We start from the raw sequence: 27,491 nt of genomic DNA on the forward strand, positions 1-27,491 counted from the left end.
GGGCGGGGCAAAACAGCCAGACAGCCAATCGGCGGCGCGGGGGCCCGCCGGCATCGCTGTGTCGGGGCGCGCACGCGCAGTGCGGGAGCGCTGCTCCCGTGGTTCCGCGCCCCTCACGGAGCTGCCGCTGAGGGGCCATGGCGGGGACGGGAGCGGCGGCCGTGGAAGGTGCCGCGGGTCGCGGGCTTTCCCTTCCCGATAAGCGCCGCCACTGGCTGCTCACGTTGGGCTGTGTGTCACGCCCCGCTGTCCTCCTGTCTTACAGCGCTGGTGCGGGAGCTGCTGGGGGAAGAGGCGCCGTCCCGCATTGCCGCCCTCACGGAGGAGCTGTTCCGGGCGGCGGAGAGCATCTCTGAAGAGGACGGGAAAGTGGCGGAGGGAGAGCCCCCCGCTGCCAGCCCGTCTGAAGAAACGGGTGCAGGTGCTTCACACCCCACAGCCCTCGCCCAGGTTGGTGCTGCAGCTCCGTAGACACCAGCTGCTGCTGCTGCTGCTTCCCACCCAGGCGGGGAAGCTAAACGTGTAGCACTACTGAAACGTAAAGAAAAGGGTTCACTTCTTCGTCGTTTGCCCCAATAGCGTGAAAGTCCCAAATAAAGTGGGAAGTGTTATTTTTAAAAGTCAATGCGAAATTATGATCCTGAATGTAGAAGTGTGTCGTTGACTCTGCTCTCATGAGACCCCACCTGGATGTCTCATGAAGGATGTGGACCTGGAGGGAGCCATGAGGGTGATTGAAGGGCTGGAGCACCTCTCCTGGGAAAAACAGGCAGAGTTCAGCCAGAAAAGAAGGCTCTGGGAGACCTTACAGCACCTTCAGTGCCTAAAGGAATTCCAAGAGAGCTGGAGAAGGACTTTGGGCAAGGGCTTGAAGTGTCAGGAAAAGGGGAAAGTTAGCAGGAGTTGTAACAGAAAGTGTCAATAGTACAGTGTGTAAAGAACTACAAGAGCATAAAAGTGAATCTTCCTGAAGCAGTTGGGCTACATTATTTTTGAAGAAAGGAGAAAGCATTAATTTGTAATCTGGCCACATCAATAAGAGGGGCTATGAACTCTCTCCTAGATAGGCAAGAGTGTGTTCATAGGCAGGATCTGTCACGAAAAGTAGAATAAAGTGATGGAAAATGCAGCCCCTCAGGGTGGGTTGCTAAAGCAGCTTATTGCCTTTATGTAGTGCTGTACCTTTTTAACGAGAGTGTATAGTCAGTAACCTTTGTTCTTTGTTTGCTAGTATCCAAAGTTTCTCAGTGTAGGTATTTAAAGTAATTAAGCTACTTAGTGTTCTTTTTGATGTGCAAAAGAGGTGAAGCCTTACTACAGATGGTTCTCAAATGTGACAAGATTCTTAGAGTTCTTTTCCAGCCCCTTCAGATTTCAGGTGAAGAAATGCTGCATCCATTCAGCATGCCTGTTTTCAGGTCACTGTCCAACGTGCCCCTGTGGGATCCTGTGACAGATTTATGGAAAACTCACACCTTTGGTGTAAAGGAGTTACATGATGTAAAGGGAGTTGTGTAAACATGTGGAGAGGCCATTCCTGTGAAACACATGAAAGATGCTTCTTTTTCCAGTAGTAAATTTCAATGGGATCCACAGCCAGGACAAAATTAAATTGAGTGCAATTCTCCTCTTCAGGTTGAAGAGTGTGCAGTCAGCCTGTGGAACTGGGCTGTGACCAAACACACGGGTGCTGTTATCAGTGATGAGCAAAGAGCCAAACGTGCGTATGTTCTGTACCTCCCTAAAGGTGTGCTGTGTGCTGTGGTGTGGAAACGAAACACTCTGCTGGCAGGCACATAAGTAGTGCTGGAGATTTGTTTGAGTCTTTGCAGACATGGGCTAGAAAGAGAAAAATGTACCGGTGGGCTTGTATAAACAGTTCAAGAGGAAGCATCCTGGTGTAATAGTTACCTGCTTGTGCCACAGAATCAGTGTAGGCATTCTTACCACTGCCCTTTCCATGCCAGAGCACAGTAAAGGGGTGATGTGACCAAAGGAAGCTTTGATTGCATTTCTCATAGTGTGGTCCAAATCTAAAAATGTATGGAAATAACACAGATGTAAATTTTGGACTGTTGGTCACTTAATTTATATCAAGTGAGATTGTTTTTTAAATGTAACTATCTCGTCCATGTTTACATATAGACACATTCTAAGTCCTCTTTTCACTGGCCTGCTACAGCCAGGTGCACAGCTGGTGGGCTCTCTTGGGCCAGGAGCAGGGCTGGGGGAAAGCAGAAATGAGCTTTTGGTCTTTTCCCTCAGCATGTTCTTTCTGTGGTTCTGTGGGATTGCAGTGTCAGGCCTACATTCTTGTCTTGAGGGATTATAGTCAAAAATATGTATAATCTGCATCATATAAATTATGCCAGGTAAAGGGAAAAGGGTAAGTTGACACAAAATAGAGCATGATGTTCTCAGATCACAGCTGAAGGGCCAGGGAGAGGCTGTTTTAAAAATATTTAGTGTCTTTTCCATCCCTGATGTGTAAGGAAGTCTTGAAAATATTTTTGCTTTTTACTTTGAAACTGTAAAGATTATTAAACTTCATTGCCTTATTTTGCTGAAGGCTATTTTGAGGCTTTCAAGAAATGTTACTGTAAGCACCTGCAATGTAATTAAATCTCTGAATACCATGTATTTAACTTAAACTCTCTCTAAATTGTTTAATAGGTATTTTAATGAGAATATATATTTTTTTTCTTACTGCCCGAAAAGCAGTTTTAAACATCTTGGCTAAAATTCAGATTGCTTTGACTCCTGAAGCGTTCAGATTTTTCTGTGTTGTGATTTAAAATGCCAGATAGTCTTTCAGCTATGGCAGGGCTTGACTTTCTATAAAAAAATTGAGCAGTAGAGAAAAGGAAACTTTTGAATGCCTGCTCTGTTTTCTTGCAGTGCGGTTTGTTGCCTGCAGACTGATTTGCCTTTGTGAAGGCAGCGATCCTCCGGAGGGAACTATTCGGAGACAGATTTTGGTAAGGCTAATTGTGGGTGAGTGATGAAATACAGTTGATCCCCCAGGGAATCAAATCTTATTACATTTGCTTTGGAAAGAGACTATATGTCTAGTTCTGGAAGGATGTTTTGGTGTTTTGGCAGGAGTATTGCTGACTCTATCTTCTCATCGGTTAAGGAAAGATAAGATTGATGTTCCCATTTTTTCCCTTTTAAGAAAACAAAGTACATGCTGAAGTGGGACCTGTATCTTACAGGGATACCTGGGTGAGCCATTGGAGCTAGGAGTGTCTGGACTGTGTGGTTAGCATCACATCTTCTCACAGGGTGAAATGTGTTATGAGCTGAACATGCATTAATTTCAGTATCTTGTAATATTGTCTAGTAGGCCACCACAAGTCTTATGCTGCATCTGAGTGATCATTCAGAAGGGAGAGTTGGTCAGAAACTGCAGAGCTGAAATACCCTTGTCCTGTGGTAGACATATGCAACAATGAGATGAGAGCTGACATTGCCTTTTTTGACAGTGACTGCATTTTCACAAAAGACTTAACCATTTCCTCCTTCAGATGTCTATGAAAACTGGGAAAGGATGGATAGATATTGGAAAAGCTGGTCTTGCAGATGGATTTCTAGAGAATGCCATGAGTGTAAGTTCTTTCCCAGTTCTGATTTCTTACATACACCCCCATTTGTAAGTTCCATGGGTGATGCCTGCACTTTGTTTTCCAGAGTATAGAAAAGCTGTATGCAAAGTTACGGAAGGGGAGCGAGGGTGAAGCAGATATTCAAGTGCACAGAGCTGATGTGGAGAAAAGCCTTTTCAAAGTACTCTCTTACCAAGCTGAATCAGTATGTGTTCTCAATTTCCATTACAAGTCACTAGAAGTATAGAGGGAAGCTCTGACCCAGTTATTAGATACCTGAATGCTTGGCATTGAGAACTTGCTGAGGGATAGGTTTCCTTCACTTAGATACAAGATAGCAGATCTCATGTTTACATTCAGTGTTGCAATCATTTAATGATTTTTAATTTCCCTCATTTATCGCAGTCATTCTTGCAGTGGTGTTTATATCTTCTAGTTCAGATTTGTTGCTTTATGATTTGGCTATCGTGGCTGTTGATAAAATAAACAGCTGCCTGTATGAATCATAAATGGGTCAGTTCCAACAGTGTCCTATGCTTGACTGGAGAGCAAGGTAAATAACTGTAATTTAAAGTATGCAATTTAGGAATTCTAAGTTTTGAGAGGAATTGTTTTTCCTTCTGAAGTGTCTGAAAACGCTCTCAGTCCTACAGAGTATTACTGACACAGGAGTGCAAATCCAAAAAATGTAATTTCCTGCATTTGTTGGTCACACAACTGACCTCAGTATCTAAAAGGGAAGTGCTGTCTCCACAATTCTCAGGAACTACCCTAAACAGGACAAAGCAATGGCCCATATTTTTAATTGGATCATGGAAACAAAAGAAGTGGTATAAATTTGGCTCAGTTCTTGTATCATCTTAACATGTGAGTGATCTTGTCCCATGTCTCTGGCCTTTGCACACTACCTAAGGACTGCAGTGATTTTCTGGAGCTCTTTATCATCTGGCAAGATGGAAAAATAGACAGGATTATTATAGCACTGTAAGGACAGATACCTAATCCCAAACCTAGCTTTACTGCATGTGAAAAACCCAAGTCCTATTTTAAAGAATGGGGTTTTTAGTGAATTTTAAAGACCAGTTGCATACTAACAGTTTGTTGGCATGCTCTGCTGCTTTCTCAGGCACTTGCTCAAGGAGATTTTCAGAAAGCGGTGATGTGCGTGCAGCGCTGCAAAGATATGTTGGTGAAATTGCCAAAAGAAGTAAGTGAAATCTTCCCTTCTTTATCATTCCAAACTTTGAGAACCCACTTTCCTCTCTATATGTTAAAGCATGACATATGCCACATAAAATTTTGAAAAGTACTCTGAACTGAAGATCTCTTCTGTGGTTGGTTGCCTCTTAGAGATTTTGTTACTAAAAAATTTGTGTGGAAACAGCAGAGTTTTTTTTCAGAGTGCATTTTTTTATTTCTTCTCTTAGATTAGAATTTGAAATAGAATAATAAACTCTTTCCTAAACAATGAGAAGACAAATCAGCAAGCAAGGCAAAAAGATTTCTAAATTGAATATACCACCTACTCTCTACAGAACCAGCTGCATTTTACATCTTGATCTTGTATATTGCATCTTGTACCCATGTGAACATTTGTCTGGGGACAGATGGGACAAGAGAAGAGCTGAGTTACAAAGTTATTGATATGCAAGTCTGTCACTCCCATCAGTACTAATCTTCATCTTTGTGAAACTGTAGATCTATGAATGGTTTTTGTAGTGGCTTTTGTAGTTCCTGTCTCACAGAGAAAACAAACTATCATATGCAGATTAGTATTTTGTTTACAAAGATAAAAGTCTATTATAGTTCTATCAGAATAAACTTCCTGACATTTATTTTCATTTGTTTACATGTTTTCCCAATATTTAAGAAACATTTTATTCCTGTCTCTCTGGTACAGATAATAAAATTCAAAGGGGCAGATGCAAATTCTTAAAGAAAAATATGGGAAATATGGTTAGAGTTTATTTGTGTTTTTAACCAATTAAACTCCAACTGATTTTACATTGCTTTTTGTCATCTGCAGGCCATGTTCAAGTGCATCTGAGTGACTAAGTTGTAGAGGTCTAGCTTTGATTTGAATCATAAGAGTAGAACTTCTTACTGTTGAAAATGTTCACTGGGATCTTTGTACTCCTGTTCCTCGTTTAATTCTAAATTAATTTCATTCTTTCCACTTGAACTCCTTCATGAAATAATATTAAACTTGTGATGAAAGCTCTTCACAAACCAGGAGCACTGGTGCAGACAAGGTAAAGGTTTCTGATCATGAGAGAGTGATGCAATTTACTTCTGATTTAAAAAGTGATATTTAAAAAATGAGGAAAATGGAAAGAGCTAGTGATTGCTGAGTGAATCTAAATCTTTTGGACTGGTGGGTAGCTCTCAATCCTAAACTCTTCCAGGCTCCCATTGTACCAGAGATTGCCTGGAGAGTATCACAGGGAGATTATTGTGTTGTGTGGTACCAGAGATCAGTGGAGAGGATTGTGATAGTCTGTGAACTAATGCTCAGTACAGGATATTTTCTCTCCTGGAAAGAAAACATTCACAAATGAACCTGTGAAAAATAAGGTTTCACATCTGAGAGTGATCTCTTCTGTCTTTATGCATCTACCTACCCTGTGCTTTTGGCTCTGGATTGCAAAAAAAAAAAAAAAATTGAAGCAAGATGTTGTCCTACCCCTCTCATTTTTGTCTGAGAATTTGCAATCTGCAGTCCCTTGCAAAAAGTGTCATTTATATTTGGGAAAAAAAGATACTGCAAAGGCAAAATGGATGTAAATATTGGCAGCCTGCTAGCATATAAAATGACTTTTTGTCTCTTCTTTGGGTGACATATGACAGCTGCAAATCATTTCAAAGAAAAGGCAAGTTGTTATGAACAGATGTTGTCAGGGCTGACTGATAAAGCTCTGAATAACCAAGCATTCAAAAGCAGTTTTCTTTTAAATCTTGTAATCCTTTTTTAACCCCAAAGAGAAATGCTGTGAAGCCTACCATGAAACAGGTGGAGTCCTCTTCACTTATGTAAAACTTCTTTGTTATTAAAAAAAAGAGGTTATAGCATAACAGTTTTTCCTCTCAAATTTCAATTTTTATTGTTTAATTTACACAGTTCTAGTGCTTTCAGTGTGATTTATTGAGGAACTCTGTGTTCCTCACGTGTTTCAAAAATCCTGCTGTTTTGTGTGTCCTGGACTGGTTAATGATGCTTCGCTTTCCCACCCAATTAATGATTCCATTTAGTCATCTTCAGCACCCCCTTGAGAAGGCCAGAAGTGGTAACAGTGGATATCTCTTGAAAATAAAATGTATTTTAAAGCACCTGAGACTGGAGTGCCATAGATCTAATGATGTTGTACAAGAACATTATTGAAGCAGGAGTCTTTTATTCCAGACCTGTTACCTGTCAATCCTCTGTTACAATTTTGGAGTGGAAACCTATGAACGGAAGAGATATGAACAGAGCTCCTTCTGGCTCAGGTAATGTGACAAATCAAATAAACAACCCCCTACTTCTGAGATGTAAAAATGTGTGGGAAGGAGAGGGGGAGCAAGGGAAAGTAGAGGCCTTATTAGAAATATGAGAATAGAAGATTTTAGCTGAACCAAATTATCTGAGCAGGTACTTTGTCATGGTTGTACATTATTGCCTAAAATCTATGTCTGTTTCCCCACATGGAATTTCATGCCATTAGAATAAAAGTCATCATCAATGGTTCTTGCCAATTCTCTCCCTAGCACTTCCTCCAATCCTACATGGAATTTCATGCCATTAGAATGAAAGTCATCAATGGTTCTTGCCAATTCTCTCCCTAGCACTTCCTCCAAAGGGATTAGTTTTCTGAAGAGTCCTTGACTGATGAAAGGTACAAAGATCAAGGTGAAAAAGGAATGGGTAGAGATGGTTTGGGTAGGATCCAGATAACTATTGTAGGATCCAAATAACTATTGTGATATTACTAAGGGTGAGGAAATGTAGGCTATCAGGAAGAGTATCCTCATGCCATGGTAGCAGCCTCACTGCAGAAAATTTGTGTTAATGTCTTCTTGTTCTTTTAAATAGCTAGAAGAAAATGGAGGGCAACAGATCAAATTCAAAATGATTATGGTTGTATCTGTTGTCAAAGAGGGTTTGTAGAGATGCTCAGAATTAGTTACAGCTGCTGCTTTAGAGATATATATATACACACATATATACTTTTTTTTTTTTTTTTTGTGGAAAATTAAATACCGAGTCCTGTTGACAAAATCTGAGGAGGAAATAAAGCTTTGCACAGTGCAAATAATAATCTGGAGAAAGAGTGTGGCTCCATCTAGTGGGTTAAAATTTCCCTGGTCTGAGAATATGTTAGAAAACAAGAGCCCAGTTACTGTTTTTCTTTCTAACAGTTCTTCATTCACAGCATTTGTAATCAAATCTGGTTTTGTGGAATTATCACTGTTTTCTCCTGGGTGGTTCTTTGTTCTGCCATTTAACTTTTAGAAGGAGAATGGGGAATCACGAGTTACAGGTTCTCTTTGTGCTCTTGATGTGCTGTGGTCTGGAGATCAGTCATGGATAGATTTTGTGTATTGCCATATTGTATGTCAGGGGAGAATGGAAGCACTTGCTTCTTCAAAATGTCTGTGGTTAAAATTGATAAAACCTACTGAAATGTTTGAAGAGAAGATGTTACAGAATGTGCTGCAACAGGTTGAAGAAAGTGATTGAGTACAATTTTTAATGTAAAGGGAGAAAGAACCCAAAATTTTGTGTTCTCTAGTAAAAGTGACTACTGAGATTAGTTTGTGTGATTTATGTGGTTTTTAACTGCTTAGGAAGTGGGAAAGGATAGGAATTTTGCACATATCAGAAGACTGACTGAATTTATCTCTGTCATGCTGTTTAATTTTAACTATCATTTATCATTGATAGCCAGAGTTATGACATTGGGAAGATGGACATAAAATATTCTGTTGGCAAAGAAATGCAGGTAAGAAATAGAGAAATTTCTATTTACTATTTACAAATAGGAGCATTTTTTTAAACTGACTCAAATGTATTATCTGCCTTTTCTGTGCAGACCTGCCCAGTGATGTCTTGGTCTCCTTTTTGTACTCTGCTATGAATTTTGGCAGAGTTTCAGGTTTAGCTGTTATAAGCATCAGTCACTGATGAACGCTCTTAAATCACATTTGATTCTATTGTTTCACAGAAATTGAAGTCTGGAAAGTAAGGCTGAAGTAGATCCTGAAAGGCCATCTTTCCATTCCTCTTTCAATACATCATCAGTTGAGCTGTGTCATTTGTGATAGATGTTTCTCTGTCTCATTCAGAAGTCAGTTTATTCTTTTACTTCTGACTGCGGATATGAAGATTTTAATTTCTTCCTCTTTATGTAAATAATTTATGTATTTGAAGTCCATCATCATGTAGGTCTTTGTCCTGCTTTTTTTGCTTGTTTTCCTCTGTGAAGTGTGGACCTCCTGTTATTTCAATTTCTTTTGTGCTTTTTTTTCCCAGTTATCTGATTTTCCTTGCAACCCTTCTGTTTTTCTCTGAATTCTAGTGGATTCATGTCCTGTGTGTACTGCATTGCTTCAAGACTGGATATGTTTCAGATGTGAGAAATCACTTTATATATCTGATACCAGGCAGGATGTTTTTTTGCCTCAAAGAACTTTCATTTTTCACGACCTTAGAATTTAAGTCTTTTGTGTTCATAAGGATGTTTGTGTGGCTATTTTGTTGTTTCCAGGCTAAAGTGCTGCGACTGTTAGCCACGACCTATTTTGAGTGGGATTGCAGTCTGTACCTGGACAAGGCTTTGAAAGCCATAAGCTTGGCAAATCAGGTACTAATTTTTGCTGTGTTTAAAGATTGCAATAGATGAAACTCAGGCATTTATTGACATGATAATATGGACCACATTAATCACTGGTGTGTTATCCTTGACTTGATTGAGGTGTGTTTGCTTAATGTTTCCATGCTCTTATAGATATTTTGGTATTCCCAGATTTTTTTTTTTTTTTTTTTTTTTTTAGAGAAATACTTTTTTGCACGTAGAAGTAGAGCTGTCCTCTCCTGCCTCCTATGTGTTAGTAGTAAGGTCCTTTGATGATGGTGTGACTAAAATTTCTCAGATGTGTGAGTTGATACAGGCAGGCAGCTGGGACAGCCACAAACCCACAGCTAAAGCACAGAGAGTAAAATTATTTCCCTTACCTCATTGTCTGGGGGATCCCCAAAGCAACACCCAGGCAGAGGCATGCAAGCAGACCTGAAAAATGAGGTGTATAAACATACCAGCTACCCTAAAGGAAGTTCATACATCTCTAAGCAGCCATTACAGTGAGGTCTCTTAATCCTTTACAAATTCTGTTTCCATTAGAGACTTGAATTAATTTTGTGCTTGTATCTGTTCAGGTCAGTGTGGAGCAAATGAAATCTGAAAAAATCCTATTTGTCTTTGGTTGATCATTAAAAAAAAATCATTTTCTGTTTTGTACAAAACAAGTTTTAAGTATGAAATTTTGCTTTAAATGGAAGCTGAAATTCAGTTTCTGCATGCTGCCTGAACTTACAGACAGATCATAATGCATATGCTCATGAGATCAGGATAAGAGGCAGTGTATTTTAGTCATGCAAGTGATGTGCTACTACAGTATCTAAATCTTTTGTCCTCTTCTATTGTTTGCTTTTGCAAAGCTTTTTGAGGCAGAAAATGTTTTAGTCATGATTTTTGATGATGTACGTTTTGATAATGTGTGAAGGTATGGAAAACCAGAAGACAGTGTTGATTTTAGAACCTGAAATATGCATTGCTTTAGGGAGACCTTTAATATAGAGTCCTCATATTTCCAATTGCTCCCACTGTTGTTGACCCCTGAATGTCTTCTTTTTATAAACTACTTTGAATCTACTCATAGTAATTCTAGATTAAACCAACCAATTCACACATAGAAAAGCTGGAAATGTTTCTATCATTCAGTAATGTTCAGCTTCTATTTAAAAGTATCAAAAATGGGCCACAGCAAACTGAGAATTTTAAAGCTTTTGCTTTCGTTATCCTTGTGGTCTTTTGGTGGTGTAAGAATAAATAATAAAGATGCACATTGCATTTAGGAAGAAATTATGGTATAAGCTGCCTATCACTTGCTTTAGTCATTAAAATGGAGCTGAAGATTTCAGGGGAGAGTATGTGATTCCTTAATATTTGTCTGTATGATGAATGTGCTAAACTCTCACAGGATCTGTGTCCTACAAAGAGCTGTCCAGGTAATGTGTTGTTTTTCATTGTACAGGAGAATTTGCACCCAGCAGGGTTTTTTTTGAAAGTTAAAATTCTTCTTAAAAGTGGAGCATCAGATGAAGATATCAACTCAGGTATCACAGCTCTCCCTAGGTTTCATATTACTCCATATCTGAGGAGACTGCCTGTGTCATACATAGAAAAACAATTTTGTGTTTTTGGCAGAATCTGTATTAGCTAAATGTCCTTTTGGATTTGAAGTATGAGACATAGTACTCACTGTTCACAGAGGAGGTATCCAGATGCTAATTTAAATAGCCTTGCTGCAAATAGGGGAGAGGGAACATTCTGAAGGCTGTTGGAATGAAGAGAGTGAAGACACAGCAATGTAAAGCTACAGTTTATTTAGACATAAGGTTATGCAGGAGGGTGAAGGTGCATTGACTTACACAGTCAGCACAGAAGAAAGGCTGGTGAAACATTGCTGTTCTCTGGCTGGGATTTTGCAGATTTTGGCCAAGAGATATCATGTGCTCATCAGTGTGTTATTATAAACCTGTGTTACAAGAGTTTATTTAAGTCAAATAAACTCTTTTCTCCTTATTCCTCACATTTATCACTTGAACAGAACTGATTCTGCTATGAAATGAGAGGATAAGAAAGTTTTTGGGGAGACTTTAATATAGAAAGGATAATAAATGTGTCAGAGAAATTTATTTTCATAAATAATGAAATCTTAAGGAAGAGAGTAGGGTTGGAAAGTATCAGATGTGTAATGAATAATCTGAGAAGTGTAGGATGTGATGAGGAATTTTTTGCAGAGAGCTCAGGGGTTTGAATGCTGTCAGACTAGCAGAAATGGTAACTCCATATTCCTCCTTGAGGCTTTCAGCCAGATTTCAAGTAGCCAGTCATTTAAACCTTTTTAAACATAAAAGAGTTTCAAATAAACATACAGCAGCTGACTTGTGTTCTTCAGTTTGAATTGTGAAACCATAGAGTTGCCTATCAAAACACACTTGGCTATTGTTTAGTGACACTAAGCCTCCAGTCAGTTTTTCAAGCACATTTATTAATGAGTGGATGTCTCTTTTCTTGTATGCCTGGCAGAAAAGTGTGTGCTCTCTGTCTTTTGAGTGGAGATTCCTGCTAAATTTTAGGCATTTCACTAAAATCTTGTGTTGCACACTTGCATCAGCTGCCTTCATATGCTTCTTTTAACAGCTGTTCCAGTCATGTCCTTGTGTATTCCTTCTCTGATCTCATCCAAGCTACAAATGTATCTGCTTTGTTCTTAACCATTCAGCACAGAGTAACAGTTTTAAAACTTTATCTGAGTGGTGTAAAACTGATACCTGCTTATCAGCACGAGTCAGTCCAACAGCTGATGCTAAGGGCATTATGCTGAAGTAGTTCCCATTGCAATATGATACCACACCAGCCTGAGCACTAACCTCAGTGTTAGGTTGTTCCTGCTGGATAAGGATGAGACATTTTGATAAAAGGCAGCTTGAGGCAAAAAAAAAAAAAAATTAATTATTCTACCAAAGTTTTTGCTAACCCTGTTTAAAGAGACAGAGGGCTGGAATTCCAGGGCTATCAGCCTGTCACCTTTCTGTAGTACTGCATTAACTGTACAGTGAAAGGAAAGTCAAAACACAATAGGAATTATTCTTCCATTTGTTGTACATCTGTTATAGGGTTGCTGGTTTTTTTTGGTTTTTTTTTCCAGTTTTATTTCTGTCTTTCAAAGAAGGTGTAAGAGATAAGTGGTAAATTGAGCAATTAAGTGTCTAAGTGGATTACATAATCTCAGGTGCTTTGTGTTCTGTCTAGCTCTTGCAGAATTCGCACACCTTGAGATGCCTATAGACTTCTGTTTGAATACTGCCAAACTGCTGCTGGAGCATGGAAGGTATGAAAGCATCTCTAAGTGGGGTAAACACAATGTTTGGAGGTTTTGGGGGTTTCTTTATAAGCAAAGAACATCTATTATGCAATGATGCTTTATTTCAAATAAAAGTTCATGGAGGTAAGGTGAAAGGTTTTGAGAGGGAGCCTGTCTTCTATAACAAGGAGATACTGATTATGGCAGCAACAGAACAGAGTGTGAAATAAGTGTAGTGGCAATTTGCAGTGCTGTAGACTTACTTTGGAATGATTAAGATTCATTATTTAGCTTTATTATATGTCTGGAATCATCAGACTGACATTTTTTTTTTTAACCAACTATCAGAATGACTTTGGAGCCCTAGAACCATTCTTGGGAAAAACACTAGAAGGATAACTAGTTACTGCAAAATCAATTGAGGCACGAATTTTTACCCTGTTAAGTGCTCCATCATGATTATGTATGTATATGCTTGTATCTTGATGCAAATGTGAAGAATAAACTCTTATGAATACAGTGGAAGAAGCATGTGGTAAGAGGAAGCTGCCATTGAATAGATGAAGTGTAACAAATTCATACCTTGATTCATTCTGTCGGTGTGATTGAATGACAAACATGCTGTATGGTGAGAATATGTTAATCTCTAGAATGGAAAATTAACAGCTCTTCTGGTGCAGCCTCTTAAAAATGCATCTCTGTGAATAGGGAATCAGTTGGTTTTGATTTTCTGAAATCTGTTCCTGAGCGATTTGAATCTTCACCTGACCTTGGAAAAATTACCCTGCTCCACATCGAGTTCCTGCTGCAGAATAAGAGGGAGCTGCTCGCTAAGCAAAAGATTGAAGAAGTTATTATAGGTCTGTATCCATCTTTTACTGCTGTTTGCTGAAAGCTGGCTGTAGTTGGCTAAAGTCTTGCATTCTAATTTTCACTTTTTTTTGCTTATTCTCGTTTTTCTTTCTCTGTGTCTGTTTTTCATTATGTTTCTTTTACTTGGCAACTCTCAACTTCCATACTGAATGATAGTCACAATCAAGTTTAGGGTTAAATTTATTTGCTGGAGCAATTCCTCCTTAGTGTAGACTGTGTGTGACTGATACATGTGGGATTAGAAAACATTAACCAGGAGTTCTGTGTAATGTTAATACTTTGTCCATCCAGCCCAATTTATTTTTGTTTGTCAGTGTAACACAGGTTGCATATCCTTGTTAGAGCAGCTGGATAACAGTTTATTTTTCAGGTCTATTGCACCTGTAGCACTATAGTACTTTTTGACTACAGATATGCTGTAAAACAAATCCTATTTCATGTTGCATGTAGCTACGAGCAAGAGCTACATTTACATTGTTCAAGCATGAAAATATTTTTCTCTTACCTCTGGGTTTTTTTGGGTTTTGCTTTGTTGATTCCTTGGTTTGGGCTTTTTTTTATGAACAGGATTTGAAACACTGGCTCCTAGCTGAAACTATTGCTGTGTCCCTGTTTTTTGTTGCAGGCTGTAGAATAGTTCTTAGATGCTTCTCACTGTGCTTGTTCTTGTAAAGTTCTTGTAAAATGATGATTTGCAGTATCTTTTCAGGTCATTATACTGGGAAACAGCTGTTGCCTGAAGCCTTGAATCAGCTGCACATAATCTTGTGGGACAGAGCTGCCAAACATTATGAGGTTTGGGACCAAATAGTAGTGTTCTTATTTATAAAAGTGAAAATGAAATTCTTTTTCTGACCTCTTTGATATGTCTATTTTTGGTTAGAGTGCAAACTGTTACTAAGAGCCTTGTTCCAGCTGGCACTAGTTTTACTTTCATCCATCTGGGTGCATTTTCAATTACAAAATCAAGTTTCAGGTAGCCTCATGTTAAGGTTTGTGCATGGGAACAGTTAATGCAAGAATTCCTGCTCCAACTGGTTCCTATATGGCTCTGGGGTCTGAAGGGATTTGTCCAAGAGTAGTCAAATAACTGGCTGGTGTAATTGTGAGGCTTCTCAATGGTTTTTGAATGGTCTTGGGAATCTGGAGGGGTCCCAGTTGGCTGCAAGCTGGCAAAAGTTATCCCAATTTTCAAGAAGGGCAAGAAGGACAACTCTGGAAACTACAGGCCTGTCAGTCTCCCTTCAGTGCCTGGTAAAATTATGGAGATTATTCTGGGAGTTACTGAAAAACACCTGAAGGACAGTGCAGCCATTGGTCACAGCCAGCACTAGTCCGTGAGGGGGAAGTCCTGCTTGTCAAACTTGATTTCCTTTTAGGACAAGGTCATCTACCTTGTTATCAGCTGAAGCCAGTTGATGTCATCTCTTTGGATTTCAGTAAAGCTTTGCATACTGTCTCTCACAGTGTCTAGACATATTAGAGGGCTGGGCACTCACCAACTGTATGAAATGTAACAAGGGAAAGTGCTGGATTCTGCACCTGGAACAACCTGGAGGTTGCACTAGAATATACTTGACTATCTAAATCTTTCATTTGCTGTGACCTTTTTAAAAAATATTGGGAAGACATAGGCTGTTTCATCATCCAAATATGGCCATGTTTGTTTAGGTTCTATTTTCATTTTATATTTTCTAGGAGAAAAGCTATTCTGAAGCCCTTCACTGGTACAATTATTCTGTCAGCTTCTATACACCTGGGCAGATAGATCAGAACTTGGCTAAGCTGCAGAGGAACATGGCTTCTTGCTATCTTCACCTGAAACAAGTTGACAAGGTATATTTAATACATATGTATACATACTTATGTCTTTATTTGCATTGCTTTTATTTTTGAGGAATTGGCTCTTTCATTTCTGGTCAGCCTTTGGTGCTGTCTTCTGGACTCATCACTTTTGATTCAAGTGCAGATGTTGCCCTGTTAAACATCTTGAGTTATTCTAGTAATGTTTTGTGTATCTTCTTATTTCTTTTCTATTGCAAATTATATACTAATTTCAAGGTGATGTTGTACTGATTTCCTTTAATCTTTTCTGTGAATAGGCTAAAGAGGCAGTTAAACAAGCAGAAAGGTGTGATCCAAACAGCATCTTTACTAAATTCAGTGTCTATAAGATTGCAGTGTTGGAGAATGATACTGATAAAGGTACAACCTGAAAGTTAAAGGATCCACTACACAGAGAAATGCCAAATATGTTAAAAAATACTAAACAGCTTTGGACTGTTCATCTTGAGAAAGACACAATAGAGGGTAGCTAGAAGGGTCCCTAAAGTAATTGAAAATGTCAGGCTGTAGATTTAAGTCGTAAAAGTGGGATTTGAGGGTTTTTTTAGCACACAATATATAAGAGGCAGAGTCCATTGCTATATTTGATTTTGTTTGGATGGAGCCTCTGTCTAGGGAAGCTAATCCTCCCATGGGCAGAAGCTGTAGTAGCATCCCAGGGTGAGAATCATTCTGTAGTTTTTAGTATGCATATACAATATGAAACTTAAGGGAACCATTATTGCTGCTCTTAACTTCTCTGGACAGATGGAGCCTGAAGTTACCAAGAAATACATGAATATTGAGATGACTTACAGAATGTTGTATCTCTGTAGCCTCTTTCTCCTTTATAATGAGTTCTGCTGTTTCATATTTTAATGAGGATCTTAGCTCAAGTAATGAAAATGGAGAAATACAGTCTATAGTTACTTAGAATACAGAGTAATGTGCAGAGCTTATTTTCCAATGAGTTCTCTGCCATTTAATTATTCTCTATACAACTTCTATTGACAGCATAATTTGCTCACATAATATAGAGTGGGAAACACAGCACAGTGTGAGCATAAAAGCAGTGGCACCCTTAGCATAAGCCAAATGTGCGAGCTTGGAATGATGCCCAGACAATGTATTAGAGAAAGTCTTCTGTCTTTGGTAACAAACAGTTACTTAGCAGAACAAAATTAAGGATGTGAGATGAGTATCATTTGTGTGGCATCTTTGTTTCCTTAGATTAGTAACTTGAAAGCTTTTTGGCACCTCCCTAGGAGGAAATATGTATTTGTGGGGAAGCGCTGGTATGCTCAGGCTTTCTTGCCTTGGCTTAGCATTAAAAAAAAAATTATAGCCTTTCATAAATCATTAAAACAGTAGAACTTTCCACCTTCCAATGGCTTCTGTAAAAATGTTGGTTTTTCCCTCTCTTTCAGCTATGGAAGCAGTTATTGAAATGGGGAAACTAGCAGAAAAGCTATCAGAACATGAAGACAAGCTGAGAGTGGATAAAAATACAGGCAGCAACCTCTTGAGTTTAGCTGCCCAAATTGCTTTAGAGGTAGAGCAGATAATGTTGCCTTTGCTTTATTGGTATAAGTAGGACAGCTGTAACCTCTTTAACCTGGCCTAGATTTAATATATCTCTGTATTTCATGGATTTCTTAGTATTTCATGCTTCCACAACGAAGGTCTCACTCAAATATGTTGTGTAATGCAAAGTAGAAATTATTTTCATGTAGAAGGAAGTGGTGTCTTTTAAAAGTTTAACAGAAAAATAAAGAATTCTGAGTTACAGTTGTTGGCATCTGGATATTACATTGTGTATTTCTGTAAAATTCTCCTTAGCAAAATGTTTCATATTCTTCTGCCTCTGGGATTTGATCTTTGATGTGAGCGGGGGAAGCTGTGTAAAAATACACAAATCCATGATGAAAGTCCTTTGTCCCTCCTGTTTGCCTCTTGGTTGGTGGCCTGAGCACTGTCTGAACTGGCTGATTGCATTTCAGGCTATCAGGGCTTTGTTCCCAGCTCTGTGAGGCATGAAAGCCTTACCAACCTGTAATAGTCCTGCTCTTGCCACAGGCTCTTTGTGCAGGGAATCATATGATCTCTCCTTAGAGCTTTCTCTGCACTCTCAGGCAATTCTGTGCATAGTCCTTTGTTCATTTTCCTGCTGCTGGGCTGCACAGACTTGGAAAATGTGGTTGCTTTGGGGTTTGTTTTTGTTTTGGTGGTTGTTGTTGGGTATTTTTTGTGGTAACTAAGGTAGTGCAGGGTATACAAAACATGTTTTAATTCTTTTCAGAATGACCAACAGATTGTGGCTATCAAAGCTTTGGAGTATTTGTCTGAACATTTACAAGACTGCCGACAATTATTTGTATCCTTAAAGTAAGAATTCAATGTACATACAAGGAGAAGCATAAGGAAGAAAAGTGGGATCCTTTCAGGAAAATTAGGGCAAAGTATACCCTTGAAAAAAAATCTTATTTCTTCATTGCTTGTTTTTCTCATATTTAGATGTTTGGTCCGTCTGATGTTATCAAAAGTCATGGCAGAAAATGCAGACAAAAGGTGGGTCTCTTTGAAAAACCATTTTCTTATGGTAGATGTGTTGTTCAAATTGTGTAATGTTTTCTTTCTGGGCATTTTTTCTTGCAGAGTAATCAAGAGATTATTTTTTATGCTAGTAAAAGTCCACCCAGGTGACTTCCTAGCTTGACCTAATGACATCACATAGGAACATATTTTACAAACTTGTCTAAACTTTTCTTTAAATATTTGCTCTTTGTCTTCTTTTATTAATGCATATCCCTGTCAGGTATTTTTAATGGAGGTTATGAGCTAAGCAATCTCTGTAACTTTGACACTAGTGGGATATCTTTCCAAAGTTCGGAGTGAGAAGAGTGGATCTATCCATAACTGGGAAAATATATTCCAACATAAATAATGTGTTCTGGTTTTTTTTCTGTTGAAAAAAATTAATCAGTTTTCTAAAACTGAATTTTTTCTCTGTTCTAGAGATGGAGATATCAACTCAATACTGACTTACTTGAACTTGGGTATGTTGCTTTATTTGCATTTTCTGGAGTTCTTCCATATGTCAGCATTTTATAATATGGTTAGATCCATACCAATGAAATATTTAAACTCCTTATTTCAGTCCAGGCTCTCAACTTCCCAGTAAAATCAATGAAATCTAGAGCTGGAGATTCAATAGTATTGTGAAGTTGGATCTCAGAGCCACAGGTTTTGCTATCAAAAGCTTGCAATACTGCTGCAAGTAGAAGAGATTTAAGAGCAGAATTAAATCAATAAAATGTTCCTAGAAGAAAGGCCTCAAACTTGTAATTAAATTTAAACCCCCTTCTTGTAAGATTAAGTAAAACTCCTCTGCATTAGACTTCAGTGTCAGTAAACTTAGAAGAGCAGTACTTGTTGGCATCTTCTCTAAAATGCTGTTTGAGGCACCTTCTGCTGTTTTTACTAGGGCTTTCTGAAGAATATTAGATTTAAGTTGTGAGAATAAATCTTCATCAGGAATTACCAAGCATTTTGGAAACCTCTGTTTTGTAGTGCAAGGATGAGACTTGGAAATGTTTTTATTCTGCTCCACAAGTGGTACTTTTGTATTGAATTGTATGTTTTCTGCAGCTCACAAGAAACTTGCTGAGTCTTTCACAGAGGAGAAATTTACAGGGGACATGAGGATCCTTGAAGCTCACTGGTTTAGGAAAGTTGGTAGGTTGCTCTCTCAGAATCTAAACTGAATCTCCTGTCTTTATTGATCATTTAAATCTGCAGCCTTGGAGTTTGCCTTAAACTACAGACTGTGAAATCCAAACAGCAAATATCATCACAGATCAAGTGGTTTCTAGTGGGAAAGGCAGCTCCCATGGGGCTGGCCTAGCTTTATGCATAGTGCTGTTTCTGGATCCCCATGTTGTAGTCTTTGTTACACTGTTTTGGTAAAGGGTTAGTGCATTTGCTGTCTATAAATAAAAATGTAAGCATAGAGTAACAAGTTGAACCAATTTTTCAGATTCTTGCTTCTGTCAGAGCATACAGGAGAGAAAACAGTTGCAATCAGTATCAGAAGACACCTGCTTTTGCACACATCCTCACAGTGTAACTGAGCTGCAATAAAGAGTAGCAAGGGAGGGGAGAAGCAGCAGAGGTCAAATACAGTGACATAATTATGAATGGAATCATGACCTTTCAAAGGCAGCATTCTCACTCACAGGATAAACAATTCAGAGACTACAGAAACGTGTCCTATAGAATCAATTAATATGGAAGTTGCTGTAGAATCTAAACATTTAATTGGGTCAAGCTCTCATACATAAATAATTTGATTGCCTTTAGATGCTCATCCATTTATTACTCAGAACTGTGTGCTTAATTGCCACATACTTCACCTTGCTGGGGCAAACTGAGGAATGGTTCAAGACATTGTGGGATTTTTTCCTTTTTACTTTTTATTTGCCTTGGGAATACTGTTGAACACTTCCACTCACATGCTGGTTTTGTTAACTAATATAAGAAAATGCTTTTTCCCAATTCATGCTTTTGTTGGCAGGGTACACTCTTAGGGTGTACTAGAATGGGTTCTTGGTTGTGGTGAAATTATCAAGGCAAAATTTAAAAGCATGAATTAGCTATTTTAACAAATCACCAGTAACAGTATTTCTTGGTGTTTTTAAATGAGCTGTTGGTGACATATTGGCTCAGAAATAGAATTGTAGGACCTGAACTGCTTATTGCTAGAGATTAGATGGGCACACATCTAATGCAGATTTTTATTCTAGTCTCTATTTTTGTGTCTTTGTTAGCTTGGAACTTAGCTGTACAGTTCAAGGACAGCCCTGAAAAGATGAGGGATTTTTTTGTGCTGTCTTTCAAGGTATTTACTCTTGCTAATAGTGTTTCTAATTGGGAATATTTTCATCTGTCTAGTTCTTCTAGAAGTCACATCCATGGTTTGGGTATCTCCATGGAGACATGCTTGTATGCTCTGAAGATGGAGCATTTTTGTCACAAGGAGATTGACTTGTAATATAAAATGTGTGCATTATTGTCATACTCTACATTCTGTTTCTTAAGAATGTAATAAATTTAATATTTCAATGAGAAGTTTCTAAAATAAATGGATTCTGATGTTTGTAAACTATATCATTAATACACACATGTTAAGTACTTGAGTGCTAATCTTTATGCAGGACTTCTACCAACACTGTCATCTTTGTTTGTGCTTGTAGAGAGGGATTCCAACTCTGCTTTACACTTTATATTTAAATAGTCCTTTTGTATAATTGTACCAGTAAAATTACAATATGAATATATACTACTCATCACTGATTCCTGCAAGTGTCATAGAGGAGGGTCAGCAGTCATCTGTTCACAAGAAAATTGCTTTTTATGGGTAAAATTGTCATTACCTTTTCCTATTTTTGGTGTCAGTTGTCCCAGTTTTGTCCCTCTGACAAAGCTGTTCTAATTGCTCAGAAGACATGCCTGTTAATGGCAGCTGCAGTTGATCTGGAAATGGGGAGACAACAAGTAACACCTTCAGAACAGGTAGGGCAAAGCCTGTAAACTATTTCTGAGTGTACCAGCGTAGCATTTTTTCCTTCTGGTTTTGAAGTTCACTCAGAACAGGATATTGAGAATGTAAGCAAGGGAATATTTCATAATTACTTAGAAGTGATGCACCTTTCCAGACAATTGTAAGTGTTGAATTTCTGTAAATTAGTTCAGTGTCTTTGAATGGGTTTGTATCAATAAAGGGTCATGGCAGTTACTTCTGAGAGAAATTTCAGTCTACAAGATATATATTGTAAGGTATATATTGTATATATATACAAGATATATATTGCTGCTAAATGTGGGTTAGTCAGAAAGACAATTACTGCTGTTGCTAAAAGTAGTTACCACTGTGGTTGTGATAAAACTTCCTTTTTTTTTTTTAATGTATACATCTTTTTGTGGGTGGGAGGAAGAGGACATTGTGCTTACTATGATAAGAAGATTAAGGAAGATGCAGAGGTTGTGAAGGAAGTACAGAAGTCTGGTGTAGAGTGATTGTAGAAAATTCTGTGGAGGGCAATGCACAGCAATTCTGTTGTGACATTTAGTGTTTTGTCAGTCTCAATATCACTATTTTATGCTTGGGAGCTAAAACAGTTATGTCCCACAGGAGCATGGATGGTTCTTTTTGGGCCAATTAAACATTCAGTGTGAAGTGGATTTGTTGTAAATTAGTCTTTGAATGGGTTTGTATCAATAAAGGGTCATGGCAGTTACTTCTGAGAGAAATTTCAGTCTACAAGATATATATTGTAAGGTATATATTGTATATATATACAAGATATATATTGCTGCTAAATGTGGGTTAGTCAGAAAGACAATTACTGCTGTTGCTAAAAGTAGTTACCACTGTGGTTGTGATAAAACTTCCTTTTTTTTTTTTAATGTATACATCTTTTTGTGGGTGGGAGGAAGAGGACATTGTGCTTACTATGATAAGAAGATTAAGGAAGATGCAGAGGTTGTGAAGGAAGTACAGAAGTCTGGTGTAGAGTGATTGTAGAAAATTCTGTGGAGGGCAATGCACAGCAATTCTGTTGTGACATTTAGTGTTTTGTCAGTCTCAATATCACTATTTTATGCTTGGGAGCTAAAACAGTTATGTCCCACAGGAGCATGGATGGTTCTTTTTGGGCCAATTAAACATTCAGTGTGAAGTGGATTTGTCTGAGATGTGGAGGTCTTTGAAAAAGAGAAAAAAAATCCCAAATCCCCTGTAACTGGTATAGGAGATTTACTAATTAGGCTGATTCTTAATTTGTTTTATAGTTAGTTCTGATGTAATTATTCCTTTTGCTTTTAAAACTGACAAGAATAACTTATTTAATTTTGTAAAATAGACAGAGCTTTTTAGTCAGGCCCTTCAACATCTTCAGACATGCAAGGAGATATGGAAGGTGCTGAAATTAACAGGTAAGCTACAAAGTGTGTGTTCAGCATGTGTAACTCTTAGGCACAATACTAATGGGGAATACAGAGCGTGTGGAATTGCTGTCTTAGATGGAGTAGACAGATGACAGTATGATAAAAGCTGAGGTGTTAAGTGACTGGTAGCCTAGCAGATACATGGTTCACTTTTTTTGGTAGGATATTGGTAGAAAAATTTCATTAGGTAGTCCTTGAATGGCAAATTCCACTTGCTCTGATGTTAAGTCTGAGTTCCTTGGTTGTTTTCCTGCCTGTTGGAAGCAAAAATTACTTTATAGTACACCCTGTGGCTTTGAGAAAGTTCAGCATTACATACAGGGAATCCTGTCTCTTTTGTAGGAGATTTTGCTAAAGACCCAACAGACACATTGTTGCTGCTTTATGAATTTGAAGCAAGATCCAAACTGAATGATCCAACACTTCACAATTTTATGGAGTCAGTTTGGGAGCAACCACAAATAGAGATCAAGACACTTGAAATCATTGCATGTAAGGATGAAGAAGCTTTCATTTCTCTTTCCTGCTCTTTTGAAGTGACCAGGATTATCATGTGTTGTACAACATACAGAAAATGGGTCTAACCATATGTATTTTGTCCTGAAGCAAGGATGCTTAGGATCTCAGCAACGTTAGGAGAGCTGTGTTTTGAAATGTCACATGACATGGATGATGAACCACAAAGTTGTGATATCTTTCCATTTCTAGACCCTGAGACACTCATATAGCTTGTGAGCCTGGAAAGGGTTTTTCAGATAAACTTTTACATGCTCCAAACTGGCAAAGGCCAGAGAATAACCCTCACTGATTCATGCCCCAGTGCAGAAGTTTTGGGCTGTGGAGTCTGGATAGATACTTTAAGTATATTTAAGCCACTAAGATAGCGTTGTTTCAACTTAAAGTTTTTATAGTCAGTTTGTAAATAGAACTTTCATCACAAAGTCCTAGTCACAAAAATGTGCTTGAGAATCTAGAGCAGGATCCAAGAAAGATGAGGAGCATTTAGAACTACCATGGCAAGTCTTTGGAGGGTGTCCTGTAGGATTGCATAAACACCTTCTGTTCTGCTTGCCCTGAGGGAGAACACTCCAGTGCCTGGAGACACCATTCTCAAATCCCACATAAGGTTTCCATCTGGATTTTTATGTTCAAGGAGACAAACAAAACTCTTTAGACAGTGCCCCCCCACCAGATTTTTTTTTTTTGTACCACTGCAATGGAAGTAAACAGCAGAGAATTATGAGACTTTCTGTGCTTCTGCCTTGCTGTCCTCATTGATGATGTGCTGAGTAAGAAAGAGAGAGAAGCACCAGCTTGTGACCAGCCCATTAAGCAGATCTCTTTTCACTTGTTTTTCACAAGGGATCTGGCAACATGCTGTAGTTTATTTTAGTGAACTAAGAGATTGAAGTCCACTTCAGTAATTTGTCTTGTATTCTTCTCTATTTTCTTTTACTTTGAAGCATTAGCAATGGAATCTCCAGCTCGGTATCCTGTACTGTGTAAGAAAGCTCTCAAGAGTGCACTAAACCTTCACAGAAAGCAGGCTGTCATTGATGCTGTGAAATTTAGGTTAGTGTTATCACATAGCTTTGCCATGAGCCTGTGACTGAAAATGCTGACAGGGAATAAAGCCTGCAATTTGAAAAAAAGTGGATTTTACTCTGTATGCAAGGTTCCACTTCTTGCTGGCCCACCAATGTAGCTCTGAAGGATGACTGCCTAGCAGATGTCTTACCTGCAGTTTGTTTACTTATTTTCTGGCACAATCCTCTTTCCAAGAAATTAATCTATTGAGGAAGGAAAATGAAAATTGGATCCTGAAGAGGTCTCTGGTTGTTTCTTGTGAGGAAGGTGTTCATTTCAAATGTTACTCTGCTGGGTATTTCAAAGACAAAAAAGAGAAATTAAGGGTTGAGAAGAAAGCTATGAGTTGTAAGGTAGTGATGCCACATAGTACATATGTGATTTATTTAGCATATTTTTGTGTTACTTATCCTTTCCAAGATCCTTGAAGTAAGTACTTGGCAAAGGCAACTGTTGATACTGTCTTTCTCACTTCTCACTGAGAAAGACAGAGCTGTTTTCAGAACCCTGTATTTGTTACTGAGTTTCTGAGGATCTGCCTACGCAGCTCTTGTTGGGGAAGTTAGAAAAGGTACTTTTTTCTTGCTGTCATGTGTAGCACCCTAGGAAATACTGTGATTTTCTTTCTGTGTTACTGTAGAGACCAGCAATGAAAATAATTAAGTACTAATTGCTCTTGACTCTGTTTCTTCATAGTTTGTATGAATAAGATCTGATAGTACAAAAATGCATGTTTCTGCTACAAGAATATGAGTGTGTTAAGCACCAAGGTAGACATGTCTGACAATCATAGAAACACAACTCAGTGTGCTCCTCATACTAAAAACTGTTTGTGCACATGATATTAAAGTTTTCTCTTTTGCTCTTTTTCAATCCTCAGCAAATGCTTACACAGTTTGATAAACATTTCTTTGCCAACTGGATTGACAGACTTGGATACCTGTGTGCTGCAGGAGGTGTGGGACTACTTTGAAGATGCTCTGAGTGTAGTCAGCAGCACGGTAAGTTGAACAGGAAACCAAGAGATTGGGAGATGATCCTGAGCATGTTTGAAAAAAATTCTCATTAGACTGAGAATAACTGGTAAAATGAACATTACATAGTGTTACATGTGGAGCTGCTAGCACTTCTTCAGTAAAAGATATGCTGATATTACCTCAAAAGAAAGGTCTCTTGGATATTTAGGACTGCATTACAAGTTTCCTTGGATTTTGTAAGGGCTTTTTCTCCCTTTGCTTAGGAGGAGAGAACCCAACTGTTTTCTTATTCTAAAATTAAACTCTAACACCCTCTTGGCTTGTCAGTTTTGAAGTGAAGATTCTATTTTCTGATGAGGTGCTGCTGCTTGTTTGCTACCTCAGGATGCTTACCCAGAGATGGAGATCCTTTGGTTGATGACAAGAGCCTGGAATACAGGAATATTTCAATATACTGTTGGTAAATACAAGGAAGCTGAGCAGTGGTGTGGACTGGGAATGCGTTTCCTCAATCACTTAGGCTCTCTGAAGAAGAGCTATGAAGGCCATGTAAGTGTGCACAGGGGGATTTGAGGATATGGGATTGGCTGTCTGGCCTGATTTGAGATGTGGATCTGGGTGAAGAAACCACTGCTGATGGTCTTTAGAGTTTCAGGAGAATCATGGTATCTAAATATTTTGGGGGAGCCTAGTGCTAAAAGATGTTTTTAAAGTGAGGCCAGAAAAGTTTTGATAGACAATAGAGAGAATAATGTAGCATTCTTTTACTGGAAGGATGATGTAAATGGGTGATTGGAAATAAACTTCTGACTGTTTGTGGCCATGGGAGAACCTTGCACCCTTGCCTGACTTAACTGAAGTCAAGGTGCTGTACCAGTTTAGTTAAATCAGCTGTTACATACTTTAAAGCTTGGTTTCTAGTACAATCTCATGTCTTATAAATAGGGTTTAAGATGGTGTGAAGAATCACTAAAGCTCATCTCCTCAGGTACAGCTAAGCCACTTCCTGTGAGGGAGAAATTTCTAGGCTAGCACTTTTGTAGGTGACACTTTTGCAATGACACTTTTCTTACTCTGTCACAAGTAAGCTTTCTACAGCTTTTGGCTGCTGCTCCTGTCTAGATTGCAGCCCAGTGCAGCCTGGCTGGTGTCACCATTCATTCTCTTGTGTACAAGCTGAGCAATCAGGGGGTTGGCTGTAACTCTTACACCATTTTAAATACATCAGTTAAAGCAATGAGAGCTGACAATAAGAAGTCTTCCCCACCCTCAACATCAGCTCCCAGCATCTGTGATTTGGTGAATAGGTTTATGTGCTGATACAAGATTCACATATAAACTACGCTTTATGGCTGTAAATAAAACCACTTTTGTTAGGTTGCACTGATCTTTTTTTTTCCTAAACCATTGTATTTAAACCTGTGCCAGAAATCTTTGCATCAATTTGAAATTTTAGGTTTAGGAGCTGGTGGCAGTCTCCCACGTATTCCCTTAGTTCTGTTCTGTGTTAAATGATGCACTTAGTTAAATGGCACATTTTTATCCATCCTTGTTGACAACTGTGGTGCTCATATTCTCCAGATGGTTGGCCTTTATAGTGAGGTTCTGGACAAGCTGGACAGAGCAAAAGGATTTATTCCAAATGAAGAATAATGACAGCCACAACTACAAAAGAAGGAAAGCAGTCTCTCTTGGAAACATTCTGCTGAATGAGAGGCTGTTAGCTTTGTGAAGGCACAGGGCCATGGGAGCAGTGGGAAAGAAACCAGGATCTCCTTGTTGGCAAAGAAGTTATGGACTTTTTAGGAAGTGTTTATTGAATAAATGTAATTGTTTTCCTCTAGGGAATAATTTTTGTTCTCTGGAGCTATTTAATAGTTAGGAAGAAATATTTAACTTTTACATGAGATGCCTCTGCTGTTGTGTAACAGGTTGGTTTAAATATCTGGTTTTAGTAGCAAATGGCGACGAGCACGATAAAAGTCTTTAAAAAGTATTTCATCTCCTCTGGTTGTCATAGCTGCCTTGCTGCATAAATATTTATCAGATTGTTTAGTTTACAGTCCATTTCAGTGGAGACAAGAACTCAGAGCTGTTTGCTGGTTTCACAGTCCCTTGGAATAGAAAAAGCAGCACTGCTGAGCTCAGGGAAGAAGCTGCAGCTGTCACTGGCAGTGCTGGGAGGGCTGCACTCCTCCCTTCCAGCTCCCTGCACCCTGGGCCAGGCAGGTGCTCAGCAAGTCTGAGCACATCTGGGACTTGGCTGTGGGAAACCTGGGGCTGAGCCAGTGAGGAATCCTGTCTGTGAGTGTGGGGTGTGCAGGGAGCCAAACAAGGACCCACAGGGTCCCTGGAGCTGCCACTGCAAAGGGCCTTTGGTCCCAGCAGGGACAGTCTGGGGTGGTGCCCCTGGGACCCCGGGAGGGGCATTTGAAGGGCCACACAGGGGAGTTCCTTAACAGGAGCATGGATCTGTTTCATGTAAATTCTCCAT

General features: G+C 38.8%; 1 protein-coding gene across 1 annotated transcript; it reads left to right on the plus strand.

Moving 5' to 3' along the window:
- The first annotated feature begins 73 nt into the window (after window positions 1-73).
- TEX11 (testis expressed 11) lies at window positions 74-26,954 on the plus strand. The gene is made up of 29 exons (XM_041396550.1): window positions 74-168; window positions 266-450; window positions 1,636-1,720; window positions 2,899-2,978; window positions 3,528-3,608; window positions 3,691-3,810; window positions 4,732-4,812; window positions 7,006-7,091; window positions 8,527-8,584; window positions 9,350-9,445; window positions 10,896-10,977; window positions 12,680-12,758; window positions 13,440-13,591; window positions 14,314-14,399; window positions 15,303-15,440; window positions 15,707-15,809; window positions 16,856-16,980; window positions 17,728-17,813; window positions 17,943-17,996; window positions 18,444-18,484; window positions 19,077-19,163; window positions 20,255-20,325; window positions 20,883-20,999; window positions 22,349-22,421; window positions 22,776-22,925; window positions 23,897-24,005; window positions 24,901-25,021; window positions 25,382-25,546; window positions 26,579-26,954. Exons 1-29 carry the CDS (start codon window positions 138-140, stop codon window positions 26,648-26,650), a joined length of 2,814 nt encoding a protein of 937 aa, XP_041252484.1. The 5' UTR covers window positions 74-137; the 3' UTR covers window positions 26,651-26,954.
- The last annotated feature ends 537 nt before the right edge of the window (window positions 26,955-27,491 follow it).

Source organism: Onychostruthus taczanowskii, unplaced genomic scaffold, assembly GCF_017590055.1.
Source record: "Onychostruthus taczanowskii isolate IOZ18803 unplaced genomic scaffold, ASM1759005v1 scaffold13, whole genome shotgun sequence".
Classification (NCBI taxonomy): Eukaryota; Metazoa; Chordata; class Aves; order Passeriformes; family Passeridae; genus Onychostruthus; species Onychostruthus taczanowskii.

Bases quoted from the DNA above. Each gene is read 5' to 3' on its own strand.
- TEX11 (XM_041396550.1), top strand. From the start codon at position 138: ATGGCGGGGACGGGAGCGGCGGCCGTGGAAG. The intron at 17,814-17,942 runs GTAAGAATTCAA...TCTCATATTTAG, and splicing joins CAATTATTTGTATCCTTAAA to ATGTTTGGTCCGTCTGATGT. The intron at 21,000-22,348 runs GTAGGGCAAAGC...TTTGTAAAATAG, and splicing joins AAGTAACACCTTCAGAACAG to ACAGAGCTTTTTAGTCAGGC.